The 21,332-nt window shown below is 48.0% G+C and overlaps 8 protein-coding genes across 8 annotated transcripts; 3 read left to right on the top strand and 5 right to left on the bottom strand.

The window, feature by feature from the left end:
• Positions 1-458: 458 nt before the first annotated feature.
• Positions 459-2,400, top strand: BJ212DRAFT_1303149 (uncharacterized protein; the record flags this gene model as incomplete). The annotated part of the gene is made up of 6 exons (XM_041333375.1): positions 459-888; positions 1,147-1,229; positions 1,280-1,594; positions 1,631-1,678; positions 1,857-2,079; positions 2,324-2,400. 6 exons carry the CDS (start codon positions 459-461, stop codon positions 2,398-2,400), a joined length of 1,176 nt encoding a protein of 391 aa, XP_041188565.1.
• Positions 2,401-3,603: 1,203 nt separating this feature from the next.
• BJ212DRAFT_1246916 (uncharacterized protein) lies at positions 3,604-4,176 on the bottom strand (the record flags this gene model as incomplete). The annotated part of the gene is made up of 2 exons (XM_041329669.1): positions 3,604-3,846; positions 3,895-4,176. Coding segments are annotated over 2 exons (525 nt in total), but the record flags the coding sequence as incomplete, so codon positions are not given.
• A 414-nt stretch (positions 4,177-4,590) lies between these two features.
• Positions 4,591-5,466, bottom strand: BJ212DRAFT_1222581 (ribosomal protein S8e/ribosomal biogenesis NSA2; the record flags this gene model as incomplete). The annotated part of the gene is made up of 3 exons (XM_041329409.1): positions 4,591-4,808; positions 4,862-5,346; positions 5,405-5,466. Coding segments are annotated over 3 exons (765 nt in total), but the record flags the coding sequence as incomplete, so codon positions are not given.
• A 153-nt stretch (positions 5,467-5,619) lies between these two features.
• Positions 5,620-6,783, top strand: BJ212DRAFT_1384479 (Yip1-domain-containing protein). Its single transcript, XM_041336772.1, has 4 exons — positions 5,620-6,054; positions 6,108-6,253; positions 6,306-6,487; positions 6,551-6,783. Exons 1-4 carry the CDS (start codon positions 5,766-5,768, stop codon positions 6,738-6,740), a joined length of 807 nt encoding a protein of 268 aa, XP_041188568.1. The 5' UTR covers positions 5,620-5,765; the 3' UTR covers positions 6,741-6,783.
• Positions 6,784-6,918: 135 nt separating this feature from the next.
• Positions 6,919-17,780, bottom strand: BJ212DRAFT_1281096 (uncharacterized protein; the record flags this gene model as incomplete). Its single annotated transcript, XM_041331600.1, has 22 exons — positions 6,919-8,296; positions 8,353-9,909; positions 9,970-10,313; positions 10,362-12,920; positions 12,971-13,166; positions 13,205-13,325; positions 13,374-13,495; positions 13,547-14,144; positions 14,194-14,406; positions 14,460-14,570; positions 14,619-14,802; positions 14,853-15,026; positions 15,074-15,345; positions 15,398-15,671; positions 15,722-15,940; positions 15,989-16,148; positions 16,205-16,630; positions 16,686-16,828; positions 16,879-17,105; positions 17,158-17,340; positions 17,401-17,571; positions 17,624-17,780. The coding sequence occupies 22 exons, from the start codon at positions 17,778-17,780 to the stop codon at positions 6,919-6,921; spliced, it is 9,789 nt and encodes a 3,262-aa protein (XP_041188569.1).
• A 259-nt stretch (positions 17,781-18,039) lies between these two features.
• BJ212DRAFT_1384484 (uncharacterized protein) lies at positions 18,040-19,404 on the bottom strand. Its single transcript, XM_041336773.1, has 4 exons — positions 19,228-19,404; positions 18,933-19,176; positions 18,288-18,879; positions 18,040-18,230 (listed from the first exon to the last, which is right to left on the bottom strand). Exons 1-3 carry the CDS (start codon positions 19,270-19,272, stop codon positions 18,407-18,409), a joined length of 762 nt encoding a protein of 253 aa, XP_041188570.1. The 5' UTR covers positions 19,273-19,404; the 3' UTR covers positions 18,040-18,230; positions 18,288-18,406.
• On the top strand, positions 18,054-18,269 carry BJ212DRAFT_1281064 (uncharacterized protein; the record flags this gene model as incomplete). Its single annotated transcript, XM_041331596.1, has 1 exon — positions 18,054-18,269. The coding sequence occupies one exon, from the start codon at positions 18,054-18,056 to the stop codon at positions 18,267-18,269; it is 216 nt and encodes a 71-aa protein (XP_041188571.1).
• An 844-nt stretch (positions 19,405-20,248) lies between the features above and the next one.
• Positions 20,249-20,967, bottom strand: BJ212DRAFT_1224760 (uncharacterized protein; the record flags this gene model as incomplete). Its single annotated transcript, XM_041329436.1, has 4 exons — positions 20,249-20,310; positions 20,369-20,625; positions 20,688-20,775; positions 20,817-20,967. Coding segments are annotated over 4 exons (558 nt in total), but the record flags the coding sequence as incomplete, so codon positions are not given.
• Positions 20,968-21,332: the final 365 nt, after the last annotated feature.

Here is a 21,332-nt window from a genome sequence, read left to right on the forward strand (position 1 = left end):
CATTGTTTGTAGATTGATTGTCTGTAGCAGTGTTTCTATGTTTGAAGTTCAATCCAATGTAGCTTCTATCATTGCCTATATTGTCTTGGTCTCTGATTGCCAGGCCTCAAGGTATGGCACATAGTATATGATTTTATTATCTCATCAGGGCGAGTCTCCCACATGTCTTTTGGCATGGCCATTTACGTCTGCATCTGACTGATTATCATCACTCTGTCCTACTGACTGCGACAATGCCCCCCAAGGCTATTTCAAAAAAAAGGCATCCTCAACGCAAAAATGCCAAGGTGAGTCCTACCAATTCTTTCAAAGTTTCACTAACACTACTAATTCTAATCTAGAGTATAAAAAAACCAGGAAGGAACAGCAGAATCAACCCCTCACTGTTATCTGAACAGAGTCAGATCAGCCTCGACATCAAACATACCCAGTGTCCAATAAATTTTGACGAGCTCTTGATGCTCGCAAACAAAGACCCTGATCTTAGCACTGATGATGAGATGGAAGAGTGTGAAGATGATGAAGAGTCCCACTGGTCTTCCCAATACTCCTACTACCAACTTTCTCCACACTACCCACCCCCTCCAAGCCCTTCATTCCCTTCTTCGTGCTATCCATCCCTTTTAAGCTTTGACCAGCCCAAGCACCAGTTCCAGCCCCTTGAACATGAACAGTATGCAACTCCTGGGCCCTCCAATAGGGATGCAAACCCTTCTCCACGTTACATGCCCCTTCTGAGCTTCAGCCAGCCTGGGCATCAGTTCCAGCTCCCTGAGGATGAGTGCTATGCAACTCCTGGACCTTCCAATAGGGATGTGTTCCTTCCTTCATGCTACGCGCCCCCTCCGAGCTTTGGCCAGCCTGGGCATCAGTTCCAGCTCCCTGAGGGTGAGTGCTATACGACTCCTGGGCCCTCCAATAGGGTTCCTAGCACATCATTCAACCCTCCCCTCCCCTCCTTTGACTCTGAACACCACTCTCTATCCAATCCTGCTTGTTCCTTTGTTGAATCTCTCATACCACCCACTATTCGAGAATTAGAACAACCCATGATGACAACCTTTTGAGACATACAGAGATTTCAGGGGCACCATGAAGAGCGTGAATGAGTTCGGTACTCCCACCGCACACATCTCAATTATCCAGGAATTCATAAAGTTTTTGTCTACAACCCTGGCTGTCCAATGGAGGGCCATCGAGGACAGCTTATCTCAACCGGCATTATCAAAGTAAGTCCTCATGCCATCATTCATTTGATTCCACTAACACTAATATTCAGGCTACAAACGAGACTACTGTGTCAGTGCCACTCCCACCTTCATGGGCACTGCCACCTCCCTTTACTCCTCCATCAGCCGCAATGAATCTAGACCCCACTGACCACATGCCTGAAGCTTCAGAACAGCCTAACCCTCCCCAACTCTTGACATTGATGGACCAGAAAGAGGTTATGAAGGAAGCGAAGCAGGTCATGCGGCAAAAAGTCTTACTTGAAAATGCAATGCCAGACACAGCTACCAATATGGCCATGGCTCAAGCAACTCTTTTGGAAGCAGTAAAACGCATAGTCCCCACTGTATCGCCAAACACCTTAGTGCGTATACTACGTCATTATGATACCAGCATCAAGACAATCTGCACCATCATGACAACTGTGTGCACAGCCTTCAAGAAGGAGGTGTGCAATGCAATACTAGTCCCAGGACATTACAATCTCACCCTCCTGCTTGACGACCCAAGATCACAGACTGATCATTGACAGGACACTGTAGCGCCACTTCTAATCAATCAAGTGTATCTTTTTGTAGGTTTGTTTGTTGCCTCTCACAAATATCTACTTATAATGTCCCTACTAGGAAGATCCTAACATACAGTCACCTGTGAACCACCCAGCAGTGATCACAACAATAATTCGTGCTGTGTGGGGAGGTATCCTGCATGAAGCGCTCAATTTTGATGACATCAACACTCTTGACAACTTGGTTACCCTCGGAGGCGCTGCAGTAGGCTCTAGTTTGATGGAGTACGAGGAAGGGGTGCACAAGACTGTTCAGTTTGCACCTGCATCACGGTCTGCGGGTGAGTATGGAGCAATACAGCATCACAACGAAGTTGTTCGTCGTACTCCTGCTTTACATCGCGCCTCGAGAGCCTTGAGGGAAAGCATGATAGCTCGCGGGATGTCTTTGCGGGAGATTAGATAGTGATCATAGTACTATCTAAATGTAAACACGATAAAATGTTTCAATCAATACATTTGGGGCTTCGTAAACTTTGATCTCTAGTGCGAAACTTTCTTGCCCGTTAAGCGACGCTTCAACAGCTTTACTCACTCGGGTAAATCAAAGTCCGCTCGACGAGCGGTTTCAAGTTTTAGATGCTAGAAAAGGCTCCAAGTAAATGAAGCAAAAGAAACAGTGTTGGTTGCAGGGTCGTAATAATGCTCCAGTGTCAGGTCATGATCTAGCATTTGAGAAGGGCTGGTTATCTTACTCATAGGCTACATGGTCGATAAGTTTCGGAGCTCTGCCTCCGACACGGTTGCCCCACTGCGTTTAGTCACTTAGTAGACTTAGACCTCAATGGGATTTATGTTTCGCCTGTCGACAACGCTTCACTCAAAATTCTGGCCTCAGCTCGAGAATTTTCGCCGTTCTTGTTCCCATGTCCACCTGCTACTCGTACACCAGCATTCCACGGTACCTTCCAATCTGTTCTCCAAAGAAAGCAAAAATATCTCACCGCCTGATCACCCAAATTCGTTGCCTCCACTGCCACCAGAGTCCTTATTCACCCCGAATGGCCGAGCACCCGATCGAGGCTTCACGCGTCTCGCCATCGACCATACACTCACTACGCACACACTAACCGGTGCAAAAAAAGACGTACTATCACGCCGGTGAGTCGTCATTGGTTAAATCCAGGATGCAAACTACTCACGCAGTTGGACTCGTAGCAGCCAAAGCAGTCGATATCTTTTAGGCAAAAGAAAGGACAATTCTCGTTGTTAGCCTCACTGGCAGATGTCGATGTGGAAGGCATAGCAGATATTGATACTGTCAAAGCAGCAACAACAGTGAGGACAAAGGAGAAACGCATCGTTTGTGAGGATGTAAAAGAGGATCAAATTAATCTGAGGCGGACAGCAGGAAGACGCCTTGCTTTATATGCTGATTATTGGCTACGGAACCTATCGACCTGAAATCCCCTTTCGAACAGTTGATATCTGCAATGATATTGCCAGCAGTCTGTCAGCGTGGAATAATTTTGCGAACTACCATGCGGGGCACGATCAACTACTTGAATCCAAACATTAACCAGTTAAGGGAGTACAGCCGACCCCTAGCAACGAGTTCCGTCAAAAGAACGGTAGAACATTAATTGATTGAAATCCGCGCGCATTGCTTGCTCTCAAAATCAGGTTCTGTCACAAAGCTTTAGTACTGGCGTTGGAAGACATGCATGGTGACTGAAGAAACAAGCCTAGTCATCCTCGTGAAAAATGATTCGTTGCTCCTGTGCAATTTGGGGTGCTTCCTCGGGTGGAACCTGCTCTGCATCCAAGTCATCCTCTAAACCGACCTTATCGCGTTCCTCAGCATCATCCACCTCCTCTTCGTCGCTCTCCTCCCCAGGTTTCCTAAACACGAGTTCCTTTCCATTCACCAATCGTCTTTTCTTCAATGGAGCTTCTTGCGTGTCATCCTTCCCGTCGCCTTTCTCTGATGGCTTAACTTTTGCTCTTTCCTTCTTCTTTTGTCGCTTGGCTCGGTTTTTGGCTGTCTTGGCTTCAGCTGTATCCTCCGCTTCTTTCCGCCTTCTCTCAAACTCTGCTGTTTCAGATTCCTGCCAGACTTTCAGAACATGTTATGTTTATGGAGCTGGACCACATACTATTCTTGCTTCATCTTCCATCATCTTTAGTCGCTCGTATTCTCTGCGTCTACTGGCCTTGTATACGTGAAACTCGCCACTTCCAGCACCAGCACTTGATCCCTGAACATTCTTCATCATCTCGCGAGCCGGACGAATAGTCTTCTCCTTTGGTGCAGGAGGCACATAAGCAGGCTTCGAGGGATCCTTGAGGAGTCGATCAAGCTGTGACCGCTGGCGTTCGACAGCGGTGAGCACATGACGTCTCCTAGCCTGATCAGGAGCGGGTGAGGCGGAATGTGAAGCCGGTGCGGGAGTGTTTGAAGTTGACATGAACGACTACAAGAGCTTTAGTAAATAGACCACAACAATGTCCTTCCAAGTCTTGTGTTGCAGCACGACTAATGCTATTTGAGCTACCACTAGCTGGAAACTTTATCGACATATGTAGGCACTGAGACTGACTACTACCTATTGTATCATGAAGTCCGTAGGATTGTTTTCTCGTGGCGTTGCGTTTTAACGCGTATAGAGGGCGACCTGAGACCTGAACAAACGAATGTACCTTTGTGATACATGTGATAGTGAATTTACTTTTGAAACATTGAAGAGACCTCTCAATAGATTCGAATACAACATATTGCAATTGTCACTGGTCATACCACTACAAGATTCAAATTAGGGCAACAGACTCGTAACCAAGTGAAAGAACTTACGAAGAACAGCATTTATGCAACCATCGTTCTCAGGATTATTGGTAATCTGAGCATATTTCCCGAACACTACCTTGCCGCCTGTCGTGACCATTCCAAGTTCTGAAACATTGACCTCGATAACAGTGCCTTTCGTCAAAACTCCTAGTTGAGTATACATTGGCGACTGTGGATTCTTCTTGACCCCAAGAATTTGAAGCTGGAAAGTGGCCTTCAGGTCCGCTGCAAGATGGTCAGATCCCCACTTTCGTATACGACAATATATCGAGACTTACGATGTGTAACGTTGGCTTTCTTATATCGAAGTGCCATGGGCCGAACAAATCTCTCCATCTTGACAGGTTTTCTGGTGAATCCCTCCCCAACGAACGTCGCTTTTGTAACCATCCGCTTCCATGATTTGCTTTTGCTCTTCCCCGTCTTCATCACCTTGAACATTTCATCCTCCGCAATCCCCCGGACTTTGGGTAATGGAACCGCAAATTTAGCTGCCTTGTCCTTTCTCTTCTGTTTGATTGCGGATGATAGGGCTTTGGCATCCTTTTGGCCTTCACGGTCGAGCAAATACGTAGGTAATGCACCATCTGGGACGGCAGATGTGTCGGACTGCTTGACATTGCGTTCATCGTGAGCTTTGAGGGTCTTTTTGAGTTGAACCTTTTCTGCGTGACGTTTCGCATGTAGGATCTTGGCCTTGAGACCGAAGGCTTTCTGGGCTACTGCTGATGATTTATGAGCAGCACGAGCCTCCTTTTTACGTCTTGATTCGAGAGCGTTAGCACGGAAGAGTCAGGCTACGACAGAAACCAATCACGCACTTGCGTTCGTAGTAATCTAATCGTCTACCATGTCGTTTAATGTGTTCCTCGATATACTCGTTCTAAAATTGGACATTGACATACGTGAGCCAGATTTTGTTTACAAAATATGGTTTACCTGCGGCTGTTAGCAGAACGGGAGGATGTTAGCATAGTCTAGAATGAGAATTTGAAGAAACTTGCCATGACTGTGACAGACGAAAGGAACTTTGGGACACGCCGGCAATTGCCGTCGGAGCGCGACGAAAGCGTCCGCAGGCGAGACGCACGAGTGACAAGTGCAACGCTGCCGCGAAACGTGGCACGTCATTTACTTCTAGTTCTTTCTGATTTTCCACTTTTCTTTACGACTTAAATATTCATGTGGCAGGACACTGCAAGTCAGTACGGCGCGTCGTCGTCACATAGCCAGTACTATGGTCAGACTCCCCAACAAGGCGTACCCCTTCAATTCTACGCGCCTGGACCAGACCAAGCGCAGTTCTATCCAGGGTCTCGTTCCAGTCTGGAGGGGAACATGGGTGCACATGTGCCAATAGGACAAGGAGGCCCTGCTCCAGCATTTGGAGGGAATATTCAGCAACAACCGGGCGGGTGGTGGACCGCGTTCGGAACTGGTGGTTTTGAAGGAGAGCCACCGTTGCTGGAGGGTAAGCAATTTCCATGAAGATATGTTATTGAATGACAGAACCATGCACGACAGAGTTGGGGATTAACTTCTCTCACATACGTGCCAAGTCTATGACAGTTCTCAATCCCTTAAGACGTGTTGACGAGCGGATAATGGATGATGCAGACCTTGCCGGCCCACTCTTGTTCTTCTTCTGTTTTGGAGTCCTTTTACTACTAGTGAGTTTTATTTTTTGACACAGTGGTAACGCGTCTCATTTGGTGTTGATAGTCGGGGAAGCCTCAGTTTGGATATATATATGGCTTCGGATTGCTTGGCTCCATCTCCATTTACACCTTACTAAATCTCATGTCGGAAAACGGCATCGATGCATATCGTGTGGTATCTGTGCTAGGCTATTGTTTATTGCCAATGGTGGGCGTCGGTGCAATCAGCGTGGTTGTTACATTAGAGTGCGTGATCCATTACTTTGCTCCTAGTCTTCAATTGTCTCACAAGTACCTATTTTATTGTAGCGGTATCCTTGGCTATGTCCTGTCCTTGTTGTCCATCATATGGTGCACTTTCGCTGCTTCCGGGATATTTGTAGCTGTGTTGAGGATGTCGGACCAACGTCTTCTCGTCGCATATCCAGTTGCACTTCTCTACGGGTGCTTTGGCTTACTGAGTGTATTTAATGTTGGCGCAGGAAGCACAGCCAGATAGACACTTGCATTACATTTGTTTTCCCTCCCATAATCATGATACTCTTGGGAAACCCAGATGCCTGTTATACGTTACACAATGAAGTAAATGGAAGAACTAAGTGCTAGTCTTGAAGTATGGTAAGTAGCTTATCTACATTAGTCCCAACTATGTATAGTCGTCACGGTCATAACACAATTTAATTTTGACCTATCCCCTTATCGGTTTTTAGCTGTTTTGAGTATAACTTCAGCAGGGCTTCCATGATTTCCTCCAGAGGAATTGTGGCATATTCATGAACGTATTGCGGAAGAGAATCCTCGAGGTTGAAACCAGCTGTCTTCATGAAGAATGGGTGCATAACATCCGGAGTCGCTTCGCCAAGTTGTCGCATGGTCAGTCGCTCTATCACGCGTTCATGAGCCCTGTATACAACAGCTACAGTTTTCGTGGCGGTAGGGGGTGAAAGCGGTACAGAAGGATCGAGCAGATCTGGTAAGGAACGGGCATGGGAAGTTGACAGCGGTGGGTGTGTGAACAGTTCTAAAGGCAGCTGAGGGGAAACCGCGACAGGTGGTTTGAGACCCAGTGACGGGGCTTTTTCGGGAAATGATGGGCTAGATGTGGAACTCGTTGGACTTGATGCATCTATCTGAGCAACGTCCATGGACGGAGGTGGTTCTGTAACCCCTGCTCTTTTGCGCGATGATGGACCTGCTGTCGCATTGCGCGAGTCCTGGGATCCCTGAACCTGTTCCAGTTCCCTGGTCAAATTCTTGCGAAGACCAGTGAGCCATGAATATAGCGCTACATTGAGTGAGATGTAGATGTCCTCATGCTCCTTGGTGCCCTTGCCTCGCACGAATGAGCTATAGAACTTGTAGTCGATGTACTTGACGAGTTCTTCGACCACCTCGTCGGTGAACATTAGCATATTCATCGCGGGCAGACCCACAATGTTTGCCTCTGTTGGATGCTTGAACAATTGATCCACCCAAGCTTTGTTGTCAGACACTACTATAGTCGACGGGAGAAGTGGCTGAGGCTGACTGAACTTGGAAATAGTCAAGGCCGTGAATGATAAACGGATCTCCCTATGAGGTGGGCTTTCATCTATCACCGTACGCTGCAAGCTTGCATGAACATCACGTCCGATGAACTGCGCGAGCTCGGTGTCACCCATGGTGCGAGGGAAAAGGACAAGCCGAAGGGTCGCCAAGCGGAAGCTCAACTGCTGGCGAATTCTGTGGGACAGCTCCGCGTCTGCTTCCTTGAACCGGTTGCGAGCAGAATGGAAGAATGCCGAAGCGACTTCGGTGAGTGGATTGTCGGGCTTGGGCAATTGCGTAGCACGGAAAGCGGCTGATTCATGACTTGCGCCCTCGCGCTGCGCGGTGATATTGGCCTGGAACTTGTTGGCATACATCAACAACTTCGGTATGGTTGCGATGGTAGCAAGAGCAATGATCTCCTCGCCATTGACTGTGAATGTAAGCAGTAAAAACCGGTCTCGTCCTCTGTCTGCGGAGGAAACGAGTGACCAATCATCATGGATATCCACTTGCACGGGATCAGCCCTGAAGATACTCAAGGATCAGACAAAGATAAGGCGGGACATAATGGTAATAATAACCTGTAAATCAACAGCCGTTGGTGGTCTGACTCGAGCTCGGCACTTAAAGGACCACTAGTCATGCTGAGTTCAAGCATCCTAGCTGTCTGTGAGTCATCAGACAAGGCGCCTTCGTTCCTGCGGATCGTCTGAAAGACACAGTCTGGTACATTCATGTGACCCGCGACGTTTCCCCTGGCAAGGATGGAGACGTTTGCCACTGAGAGCGACACCTCAGTTGACATTTCAGAGAAACGCATTCGCGTAACTGCGCTCTGGAGATCCAGAGTCACACTGCTGATGGACTGTCCCAAATCTACCTCCAAGTGGATTTGGCGAATGCGAATTATGAGTACAGTAGTGACCTCTTGTTTCACCACAGGAGTAGTAACCGAGGAGGAAGAGGCTGTTGGCGGGCGTGATCTGTCAGAGCTTGCATGCTCTGCGACAAACAAAGGGATACGATCGAGCCAAACCGCCTTGAAACATAAAACATCTTGCAAGCGGGAGAAACGCACACCGCCAGAAATATCTGTATCCACCGCCAGGGAAATCGTGCTGTCGATATTGCCAGCACGATCCTCATTCTTGGCAAAAGCAAGGAAGAATGCCAGATTGCGAGCTGCAATATTGACACAGTCGTCGCTCAAAAACCCGTGCTTGAGGCCAATCGTGAGACCGTCCACAGTGCCCGTCAATGTCAGATTGTGAGCACCCGGTGAGATGCTTATAAGAAAACCGCCACTTTCCCAGCGTAAAGCTGCTGCTACATTGACATCCGGCTGACAAGTTAATTCGAGCGTTGACTTGTCTATGCGGAGACTGAAGGTGATTTGCAAACTCGATGATGCCTCGGATAGATTCTCTAAGCGGCTCGAAGTCAGCAGCAGGGATGGTTCCTCTTCTGCGGGAGATGGCGCAATGAGTAGTGTGTTTCCTCGGCTAGTTTTGCGCAAGCGCAACTGCACGTAATCGACGATTTCGGTTATGAAAGGCAGAAGACTCGGTCTCAAAGTGTTTTGGCTAGAATGAATGGTGCTTTTGAATATCAGGGCTGCAGGGCCGGCTCGTGTACCTGAAGCACGATATTCAACCAAAGCAGAGATTACAGGAAGCTTCAGTGTCTCCTGCTCTGGACACATCTGACCGTCCAACGATTGCTGAGTACCCAGAGGCGAGGCCTGTGCACTTTTTGCATCGCTATAAACGTGCACTTCTCCGCTCTGGAAAACCATGTTTGCAAAAACACTCGACGCCGGAACATCTTGGTGTCCGACTCGCGGTGAGATATCGTCTCCCGCAAGGTCAGCGTGCGATGTAGTAGTACGAGGGAGGCTTGCGGCGATGCGGATCATTCGTTCTCTTCCTTGACGGTACACATCAATGAGCGAGAATATGTAATCAGGGATGTTTGAGTCCAAGTCCAGGATGAACCCACTGACGTCTCCAAAGAGCCAGATATGACGACTGAGCAAAGAAGTCTCGGATCGTAGCCGCGCAGTCATGTAGGGGTACACCAGTCGGTTTCGGCTTCTATGCTTGTCTGCTGCAAAGTCTTCAGACGAAGATTGCCTGAAACTAAGGCGCCACGATGATGAATAAGTGTGGTGAGCTCGCTGGAGCGCCACTAAGTCTTACCTGGGCACAAATAGGAAGGATAAGTCTTTAGTTGACATCTCGCCCGCTTCTCCCCTCTGTGCGCTAAACTTGATGCGTCGAACAGCGAACAGGAAAGCCCTGACTGAAGGGCCGTCACGGGAACTCGTCCGGGGAAGCTCCAGCGTTTGTTCAAGGCTGAGGGGGAAAGCCACTCCAATCTTCTGAATGACTACATCTATGGTATGTTCGCTAAACCAAGAGGGCTTTTGGTCACGAGTGGCCTCGCTCGTTCTCACATCGAACGTTTTCAAAACACTACGAGTCTTTTCCTTGAATGCTGCCAACTCTGCGGCTCGCTGATCTCTCCGAATAAGCAATTCAGCCTGGAAAACGTTTGAGCAACAAAGTCAATGTAGAAGATGATGTCGTACTTGTTGATGGTCTAAGAAGTCACCAATTTCTCCTATAGAACTGGGTTGCATCACAGCATGGATCTTTGGGATGCGGAATTCCAATCTGTGGACATCTCCCCTGGCACGAAGATCCACGATAAGAAACGCGGATCGATGGTTCCGATTGAAGGTAGTTTCTCGTGACACAACGCCCGCTCTAGGTGCAAGCGACAAAGCCAGGTCACAAAGCCTGATTCGCCATGCAATACCCAAATCGTTGCTGGAGATATCCCCACTAACATCTTCACATTCTAGATAGGAGGTGGAGGAGCGACCTTCAAGTCCAAGTCTAAACCCCTTCACGTTGACATGTCCACTGAATGATAGAGAGGGTCGTGATGTATTCGATGTCGATTCAGGCGGATTAGACCTTCGTTGGCGAGTTTGGTGTATCAGGTCCATCAAGTCAGCGAAATCTTGACCGAACTTCTGTTGGACGACGAGAAGCGTATCCCAATGTGAAGGCTTGATTAAAACATCAAAGAAGTCCACAGAAGCAATCATTTTGACAAAGGAGCGGCCGTGGCGTCCTGTCAATGAGAGCGAAGGGAGCTTGACTTTGATGCGCGGCGTATCCGTATGATCATCAGTGGACTGTAGTTTGTATGAAACGCCCAACGTTTGCGAACCAAATTGGATGCCAAAGGACGTGGACGATTTAGGTCCTGATCCACTTGGCGAGGAAAGGAATATGGTCAGATAGTGTATGTTCCATGACAACCACGTCCCTCGCATGACCTGAAGAGACACGCCAAATTCTGAGATGCGTCCCGTAACATGGGTCACTAGTGCGTTCCTCTTGGCAGCGCGGGAGCGAGTCAGTGTTGTCTGTGCATCATCTCCCCCCCCTTCCTTCAACTCTGCTAGAAAGGCTCGTGTGGCTGCTTCAACGCCTGGAAGGAAGTCCGCTTGCCACTCTTCCACGAAACGGTAAAGACGAAGGGCGCTGCGAGGTACGGAAATAGCGGTACTGCATAAGAGGAACGCGAGACGGATAGTACTCGCGGATGATTCCTGGCGCCAAAGCAAGTTGAGCTTGCCAGAAGAAAAGGTCAAGGAAGCGAGAATATCCTGATGCCGGGCCCAAATTCCTGGGGCAATGCCGGTAGCCCTCGCACGTATGAAGGCGTCGCTGAAGCTAGCAGTGTAACTGACAGAGTGAATCTCATTGTGCATCAATGGATCGACCCGTTTGAGTGATGTGAAAAAGATGTCTGTATTCGTGGCCCCGATCTCGAATGCAAGTTTTTCAGCTGCGGCGCGGATGCTAACGCGGCGGAGAGCAACCGTGAAAATAAGGTGAGACGGCCCAGAGTTTGGAAGTGCTTGGTTGGAGACTGGCTTCCATTTACTCGATACCCTCCGTAGGCGAAGTACGGATTGTGCGAAGACCATCAAGTGAGGGGAGACGGTGACATTAACGTCACTGATGGCGAGAGTGCAAGCAGTCTGTGGAATGGCAGTAGTATCATTGTTTGCCAGGGAAGGGCTCTGTGACTGTAATTGGACCCCTTCCAAAGGGACCAGCTTTGAGGAGCGAAGCCGTAGAGCACAAGAGCTGATGTCCAGGCGACTGGTAGAAGCTGGCAACTCATCTGCAATGATAATGCTAACAAGGTCGGCAGTGAAGTCGACGGAGCCAATCATAAGTCGCGCGCTTATTGTGGAGTTGGGAGAGGTATGAGGTTGAATCATTTCTAACGGATTAGGTATACCTTCCTTGGAGGAGTCTAGGTCCAGCATGAGCTCTGCGAGACACGAATCCACCAAAGCCTTCACATCATGTGATGCAATAAATTGGCCCGTGCTATTTGTGCCAATATCTCCTTGAAGACGGGCGAACTGGAGTGCAGTTCGTAAATGGAATAGAAACTTGTAGGTAGCGTGTGTCCGGAGAGCTTGGGGGTGACCCCGTTGGACGAGGAAAGAAGGTTGGATGGTCGAAAGTGGATCGACGGCTGCCCTATTCTGAGTGAGATCTAGAGTATAGTAGACAATCTCGGCAAAACGGGTAGTTGAGCCAAATTGCACAGAGGGGTCGAGTAGGAGGTCTCGCGAATCCTGCTCCATCGCCTGAAACGTGGCGACAGAGTACTCAAGGTTAACGGGTTGAAGTTCCAATGCAAAGCGGCCAACAGAGATGCTGGCATGATTCTGCGTGGCATCCACTTGGAGGCGACGAAGAGATAATATTGGGCTATTTCCAGGCGAGCATTTGGAACCCAGAGCAACTCCGGAGTTATCCGTTACTCCTACAGATGCTTCAGATACTTCTAGATGGCAAGCCAATTTCTGAGCCCCTTGGGACATGGCGAGGTGGCATCCGGAAGCCAAGCAATTGATTGTAACCATGAGGTCTCTTTGAGCTGATGCTTCCTTGAAGGAGGAACGTGGGCAGGATATGTGTTCCAGTACCTGAAGACGAGCGGACCCTATGGTAATGTCGAAGGCCGTCGAGAGGGGGGAATCTGGCGAGTCACCGAACTTTGCCATGTGGCTTGCCATCACTGAGTCCAATATCAATTCTGGACTGAGCCGCTGCAAGAAACTATTAAGGTGATGCAATACATTCAAAAGATAACACGAACTCGCAATTGCAGGTCTTCAATTATATCTCTGACTCCCATGAGAGCCAAAGGGGTTAATCGAACCATAATCTCCCTTTTGCACTGTATGCGGAAAGTTGTGGAGTGAACAGAACTCGTTCTTTCACTGGCTTGTACAATCGGACGTATTCTGGATGAATGCTTGTTCTTTAGTGCTGGAATTCTAGGTTCCTGGTTTCTAATTGAGCGATATTCGGGAAAAATAAGTTTGCCTACTTTACCTTGAATATAACGAAGGGCGAGTCCTCCCAGCTGTTGATATCGTCCAGGTTGATACTCTGGTACCACCTAGTGACACGACGGTAGCGCTTGATCAGCGAGTGCCTTTGAGTCGCGGCTGTCTAAACTCAGCAGCTGTAACGCTCTGCGTTTAGAAACGACTTACATCTAGTCGAGGACCAACCGCTTATTGAAGATTCAGTATCTGTTAGATCTTCGTCATCCGACTCCTCCCCCGATACAGAGATGTCGTCGTCAACGGTGGTCGGTGGCGCAAGTCGACTCCTCCTGCAAAAACTGTTATATCTAGTAGAATAGACGAGAAAACGGACAACATACGCCAGACGTGCATCACGATCTGCTTCTGATATATTCTCCTCTCCGTCGGATTCTGAGAGATGGGAAAGTTGAGGCCACCAAGCAGCCGTGCTCTTGGAGTGTGCACCGCTCGTGAGCGGTGCTGGGGGGTGTGGTTTTATTCTGCAGAAATGTGGGAGACGCGGAGGAGGAAGATAGAGTCCATTGCGATGGTGACTAGAACGCGTACGTTGCAGTGACTGTCGGTTATCAGAAAGAGAGGCTCTTCGTGCCCTCTCTACTTCATCAAGTAGATGCTGTGCTCGATGTGTCAGCTCATCTTGCCCCTTCATGAAATCCATCTGTGATGGATTGCGGATCTTCGGGGATCTGTACATATCCAGGTTGATGTCTGTAGACAGATCGGCCGCCTCACACCAGCTCGTCTTCGAGTCCCTTGATAACAGCAGAATCTTCAGTGACGCAAGGGGGAGTCTGACACTCGTGAGCTTGCCGCAAAATTGGCCTTCCAGATCATTGGTATGAACACTGAAGCCCGAAGGAATTGACACGTTTACGGCTGTTGTACCAATAGACCAAGTGGCGTCGACATGGCCAGTTGAGAATCGGATGAAAGTGACTGAATAATTGTGTCAGCGAATGTTCTCGTGCAAGGATAGTTCCTTTACCGTCTGGATCTACAGGTACTCCAAATTCAGTCGCGGGAGCGTTGGCGAGGTCAGTGTAATTAAGACGGACAGCATTCATAGATGCCAGTAAGATTCGAGCATCATGAGATGTCAATAGGGCCTTCACTGGTCCAACTGCAATTTCCCAAACACATATATATGTACGAGTACGCGGCTGTGATCCAAATAGCCTGTTAGCAGTGATATTCAGACCTTGCAATCGAATATAAGTTACGGTTGTTAAGAACAAACGGAACCGACAGTACCATCGATTAAGAATGAGTCTTCGTAGCGTTGATGTGCCTGGGCGAAGAAAGCGTTCTCAGAACAAGCGTCAAGGACAGAACCTTTGATTGCGTTCAGATTCAGTGACGCATCTGTTGCACGGTTAAATAGTTACAATTCATCGTCTGACGCTGACTGACCCATGAAATAGTCATGCAGTCGCAAGTCCAGTTGAAGCACTGAACAAGCCATGACTGTAGATGCGCCAATATCATCGAATGTTCTGTCGCTTGCAACGCGCACTTCGTAGCCAGGCAAGCCTGCAGGTAAAAGTATTATGCCAGACTGCAATTGTACCGATACCTGAACCTGTAGGGAATTTGACTGTATCTCGTCCGTTAGGTGGCTTCAAGACATACGACCGGTTCACTAACTTTGCCTGGCCGATGCTTCATCTCTAGTGGATCTCCAATCAAATTAAACCTGCTCCGTTTTTCAAGATATTCCACGAGCGTAGAAAAGTGGGTGAAAGATCCAAAATAATTGTCCCGAAGTACCATTAAGTACCTGACAGACCAACCGAGGGCCTTGTATGCGACATTACTAGTCTTAGTGGCAATGAGCAAGGGACGCGATCAGCAAATGCCAGACATACCTCTACAGTGAGCTTTAATTGATCAATGTTGTCGGGTTGAACATCGGCCCAGAAGTAATACGAGGACGTGATGCGGAAGGTTGCTGCGTGGATTATACGATGTTCTTTCCCTGAATTATAGAGGTACTGCGTATTCCACCGCGGCAAAGAGAGAAAAACATTCACATCTGGAACATTCAGAACGAATGGAATGGACGTCGCCTCGGGTCGATATTTATTTGACGGTAAGGTAACTTGAATGTTTAAACGCGGTGCACGGATCGTCACCAACGCTGAATTTTTATGAATAATGGTGTTTGAGACCAGGTAATAGAATCCGCTTACTGTTCTCCCCCTTGACCAAAGGCTTATCGATTATGTTCTGGTCGTTGGCATATAGATTGAGCTCAAACTGGTGCAGATCAAGCTCAAGCGCATAAATAGTCGGCACAAAAAGATTCCATTCGGTAGGCGGCCCAAAGGTCCAGTCCCGCGTCAAATCAGTGAACATATTGATGTGGTCTCGCAAGAGATATATAACCGGTTGACGAAGAGATATGGAGAATGACCAAAGACGCTCGGCGTTCCATACAAGGGGCGATGGAAATGACGCATGAACCTGAGTGGTTTTCAGCATAATTTCCATGGGATAGTAGGATATGTACGAACGCGACATGACTCAGCTGCGATGAGCTTGATATCGTTGAGGCTCGACGTTACAGAAACTGTATCGAGATGAACCTCCAAACGTGGTTCATATCCGTCGGGTCCTGTAATCATAGGCAGAAGGTAGCTAATTGAGGAGCTGTCACCTGCAGTGCAATGAAGAGCTGCGTGGTCACGCTTCCTTGGACACGGATAGTCACTGACACCATCCCATTGCCAGTTCTAAGAGAGGATGAACAAAGAGATACGAGCCTCATGCCATGTATTTACCTTTGAAGGCTCTCGGAAAGGAACATACAGCACTGTTTTATCACGAAGTTCGACAAATACTTTCATTGCAGTCCAAGTACGTTTATCTCCTGGCTTAAGGTGTTTTGATACCTCCAAGTCGTGATACGTTGACGGGAAGAATGTCCGTTGCAGATGGACTCTGGCAATAGAATTCGAATCATGAGCGCGCTTCCTAAATAAGAAAATGACCGTTACCGTTGGCGATCAGCCCATGGTCCATAACGAATGGTTCCTTTTCTTATTACCAGGTCTACACCCCACTCAGGAGGTAGGTCACCATTGCCGATGTCATAGGATTCCAATCCCATGCCCCTTGGACCATCTTGTGCAACAGGCACATCGCCGACGACATCTGTGTAATATGATAGCTCCAGAATGGGGGCTTCAATAATCCGCCGCTCAATAGCATATTCTAAAGTAGTAAAGTCAGCGCCAACGGGTGTTTCTTCGTCAATGCTCTTGGCTGATTTTCCGCTTGGTATAGGTCCAAAACTCTTCTCAGCTGCACGGCGGTCGTGAACGGACGAGCCATGGCCAGACGTATATAACTTCAGTCCTTTCCAAACCCTGGAGAATGCCCGGAATGGAAGATAATCTAAAGGAACTAGTTCTAGGAACCGACTTGAATACGCAGCAATGACGTTAATCGAAGTCATTAAACACAAACGCGACGAACCTCGATGTTTCTGCATTCTCGCGAATGCGATGCCCTATTGTTGGCATGCTACCCTGGTAGTTGTCGTTCTCAACAAGTTGCACAAGCACTTTTTGAAATTTCAAATTCAAGAGCTGTTTATAGAGGTCGCACTTCGACCTTGCCTGTCCAAGGTATCGGTATCAAAATGCATACCAAAGATGAATAGCCCGACCTGGACAATCCCAAACGTGCCTTCCGCGCTGTGGCACTCTGCGACCAACAGACTTGGTGTTGAAGGATTACCGCAAGTGATGGCAACCTTGGACAGCTCGAGTGCAATGGGCAAAATGTCATTCGGATCCAGATAGGGCATCTGACGTTTAATCCACGCCAGTGCAGCATGAATGACGGGCGGCGCTTTGATATTTGCCAGTGCAGGAGGAGGGTAGAGACCTAGCCCTATGATCAAACAAGTAGGTTAGATGAACAACAAGTACATGGAATGACATACCATCAGCTCCTGAAGTACGAGAAAACATTCTGCGAGGTTCCGAGACATCCGAACATGGGGATGCCTTGGCCTGCATTTGGGAGATGATATGATCATATGCTGCAGTCTTGTTGTATAGAAGCCACTCAAATCCTTCGAAAGAGACCTTGATCCGGCAAGAAGGGAACGGCAACGTATGGTTGACTGTCAGAACGCGCACTTGTTACTCAATGCACAAAAAGGCCAAATAAGTGTCAGTCTTACACTCTTCTCCACCAACATGGGCGTGATTCAGATCATCCTCAGTAGCTGGGACGCGCAACCAATATCTCCAGGATATTTGAGCAGTCACAATTTTGACAGTCATATTGCTGGAATGATATTTGACATCTTTGAGTAGTATGCGTCCCGCGAGGATTGAGAGATGGATGGATCCTGGGTTATACCTTAAGTGGTGTCAATGAGTCAAGTGTAATAGAAAACCGACCGATGTGCACCCATATACTGGAGCCTCCTTGTCGCCAGTACTTGACTCGCAGGAGAAGACTAATAAATCCAGAAATAATGCGGTTCCAGTAGAAAATATAGAAGACTGCGGCTATGAGCACGCAGATGCAAGAAACCAGGAGGTAAATTTTGAGCATGTTGCAGTGACTCTCACAGATTTAGGTTCGACAATGGTACGACTAAGACTTTGAAAGACTATCCTATACCGCGCCTTCTGCGTCGGATGACTTGAAGCCCTTCGTGCTATGTGGTGGTGGTGTGTGTGTGCTAGAGTTGCATCATGTATTCGGCTTTGGTCAGTGGAACTTCCGAAGCCGCTATTCGCCGTTTAAGCAATTTGCGGTATTCATCATCGCTGATTAATCAGCAGTTTAAATTGCCGGGAGCAGTGCTGCTCCCAGTCGTCAGTCATGCAAACAGCGAAGACAAGTACGACGCCTCTCAGGCAGTTAGCACTTCATTCGACTACCACATGCTCGTCGCACGCAACGACATATGGAAAATGTATACTTGCTGCTTATACAGATGTTCGCAAAGATTCTTGCAAACAAGAATTTGAAAAGTTCGGGCAGTGTTTGCGTGAAGCTGTATGTCTTGCCCGTGATGATAAAGGAAGCATCTTCTGACTCTGTCTATTTCTCAAGATGAAACGCAGATGGTGATGCCTAGCTATGTAAATATATGCGAAGATGAGGCGTCCAGGAGATGATGTAGATTTGGGTTCTTTTGGAAAGCCATGCTATTAAAATACATACAACGTTAACTAGTCGACATCCTCAGTTCCCATGCTCCCTGGTAACCTCTGCTCCGTCTCAGTTTGTTCCTGTCCATTTGAAGCTGTGGAACCATGTTCGGGCTGCGATGGGCGTCCTCTCGTCCTCATGAATGCCTGAAAACGGAGGGGTATCGCGGGGATGTTGGTGGTAATAGGAAGTGGAAGTGCCTCGATAGGCTGCTCTACTACCTCTGGAGCTGGCTGTCGTATGCGATTTATCAAGGGCGCGAGGCGCAGGTCTACTATATATGTTCGTTCACTACGAGAAGGTTTCGGCTGTTCATCCTCGATCGAGTGTGAGAGTGGCGGTGTGGGGACGAGATGATGTCGAAGGAGAACCTCGGAGGCGATAGAGGATGACTGCTGTAGCGATTTCTCGTACGCGAGCGTTTCCAACAGCAATAGAAAAACCAAGATGAGGACGTCAAGCAGAAGGAGGTGCATTTTAGAGGGTGCATACTCTGTGAGGTAATTGTTTTCATTTTCATGAAAACTAGTAGAATAATGAACGCACCCATTCCAACAAAATCCAGCACGACTGTCCGCCCCTCGCCCGTTCCTTCCCGTGCGTGTAACCAGAAGCTTGGGAAATTGAGGAAGAAAGTGAGCAGGAACCACGATCGCAGAGAGATTTTGGGATCGATCTCCCTCGGCTTGTAGCACAGGAATTGACAACACATGGCTCTGGTGACCAGTGGCACGAGTGAGGGCGCGAGGAAGAAGGAGACGGCATGCAATTGGAACAATAGGTCATGCAACTGTATGACACAGCGTGAGTTTCATGCATAACATTCAAGACAGAAACGTACGGAGTCGATGATGTGCTGGCGTTGGGCGTCATGACGCTTGTGCATGTCATCTAGTATGTCTCGCCGTGTAGATATAGTCGGTATATTCGTCCCTGCCAAATACTGCCTCTGCTGTCAAGTCTCTGTACAGCGTAGAGTGTTGGCATCAAGGTCGGTGTTTGGACCTGTTGTCCAACAGCCTCAAAACAGCAGGCGCTCCATGTTTGAAATTTGGATAAACATCCTGATATCACTGTCCATTATAGAAAAAATTACATATGTTGGCCTAAAGAGTCCGTCGAAATGCAACAGAACAAAACTACGGTGTGTCGTAGCAATAAAAAGCATCAACAATAAAAGTCAGAGTAAGTCGAGGAATTATTCCATCGAGTCCATACTATCTCCTAGACTGACTATACGGTGGCAACTCCGGAACTGGAGGAGCACTAGATGGTGGAAAGAACCTTGGCCACATCAACGAAGCATGTTCCATCAATGCTGCATGTGCGCTTGTGGAAATAGAATATGTTGATCGCCGATCAACGTCATCATTCGGATGTGTTGATGGATCATGGCTCTCGTACGAGAAGCTCGACGGAGGGTCAGAGGTAGTAGTACGTGGCGTTTGATCCGATACTTGTGGTGATATACTTGTCACTGGGATTTCAGTAATTACACTACTCGACGGACGAGGGGGGAGTGCACGGAAACTTCGCGAAGGTGAAGAAGTACTGGATGAAGGGTATGCGTTTGAATGAGATGGCTGCTGCTGATGGGTGGGAGTGCTTGACAACTGTGATGATCGTTGGTTATGGGAAAGCATATCGGGGTGATGCGTCGGAACAGGCTCATTGCTTGTAGGTGGATGTGTTATGTCGAGAACGCCGTCACCATAATCATACGGGCCTCCAAGCGACGAAAAAGTAGTTCCGCAACTGTCTCGATGATGGAGCAATTCTATGTCGTCAGACGTGCCGCTTGGGTCGCAGGAATGACTGGGATGGATGTTGGCAACTGAATGGTATAATCCCAATCTACGACTGTGTTCGACCTTCTTCTGCTTTGTGAGTGTGTTAAGATAGCGAGTGGCGATGAGAGCACCGTCTAAGATGACGATGGATGCCCATCAATATTTGAGCAGAGGGACATGTATTGGACGCACATAGTTCAAGAAGCAATACAAGTGATACCACAGCAATGAATACGTATGTTGAGACATTCATGAGGCTTTGACAGTTGGATTCAGATGGATTGTTGGAGAATACAGTATAGCATTCGTCAACTAGCTGTTGTCGGTTGCTCTGGCGGATGGTAACGAGGAAGTAGATGCCGACAATGACATTGAGGAGAAGATGGATATAGACGAAGTATGCGTAAACTGCGACAAATCGTTGCTTGCGTGCAACCGCGCCAATGAACCTATGTGAAGGTCGCCAGTAAGTAAGAATCGGTCCAGAGTATGAGGTATGTATGATACGCACCCAATGACAGACACAGCAAGCAATATAGTTTCTATGATGCCCACAGCCCAAAAGGAGGATTTCTCCTGACTAGTGAGTGAATACGAATCTAACAATATGATCAGTGTTATATCATGATGACCTGAGCACACGCACGAGACAGTTCAAACCACACCAAAACAGATAGTAAACCCGAAAAGAGGAAGGACAGACAAGTCAGTAGCACGAATCCGAATCGCACTGGTATACAGAAACAAAAATACGGGGAATACAGCAAGTAGTTTTTGAGGCTGAAGGCCATGGCGCTAATGGAGCCTAATAACGCGGTGGGTAATGAAAATCGGTCGCCAAGAAAAAAGAAAATTAGATGCCAGATCTAGCAAGATCTGAAAAGCACATTGTAAGTAAATATTAATAGGTGATGCGTGTGTGGGGAAGAGTGAAAATAAAGCACAGTGCTGACCTTGAAGCGTAGTAGTAGTCGTGGCAGTCACGGTAACCCGGGACTTAATTCATTAGTGAACTCGATGGATACCGTAGAGTCTGCGCACGGCTCGGAGTCAGAACTGGTAATAACACAAAGTTAAACCTAGCCGTTCGTGATTGCTATGGTGACAAAAAAATCTCACCTGTGCTCTCAGTGCTGGGAGGGGAAATCAAGTTAGC

Source organism: Suillus subaureus (genome assembly GCF_016647635.1).
Source record: "Suillus subaureus strain MN1 chromosome Unknown BJ212scaffold_39, whole genome shotgun sequence".
Taxonomy (NCBI): Eukaryota; Fungi; Basidiomycota; class Agaricomycetes; order Boletales; family Suillaceae; genus Suillus; species Suillus subaureus.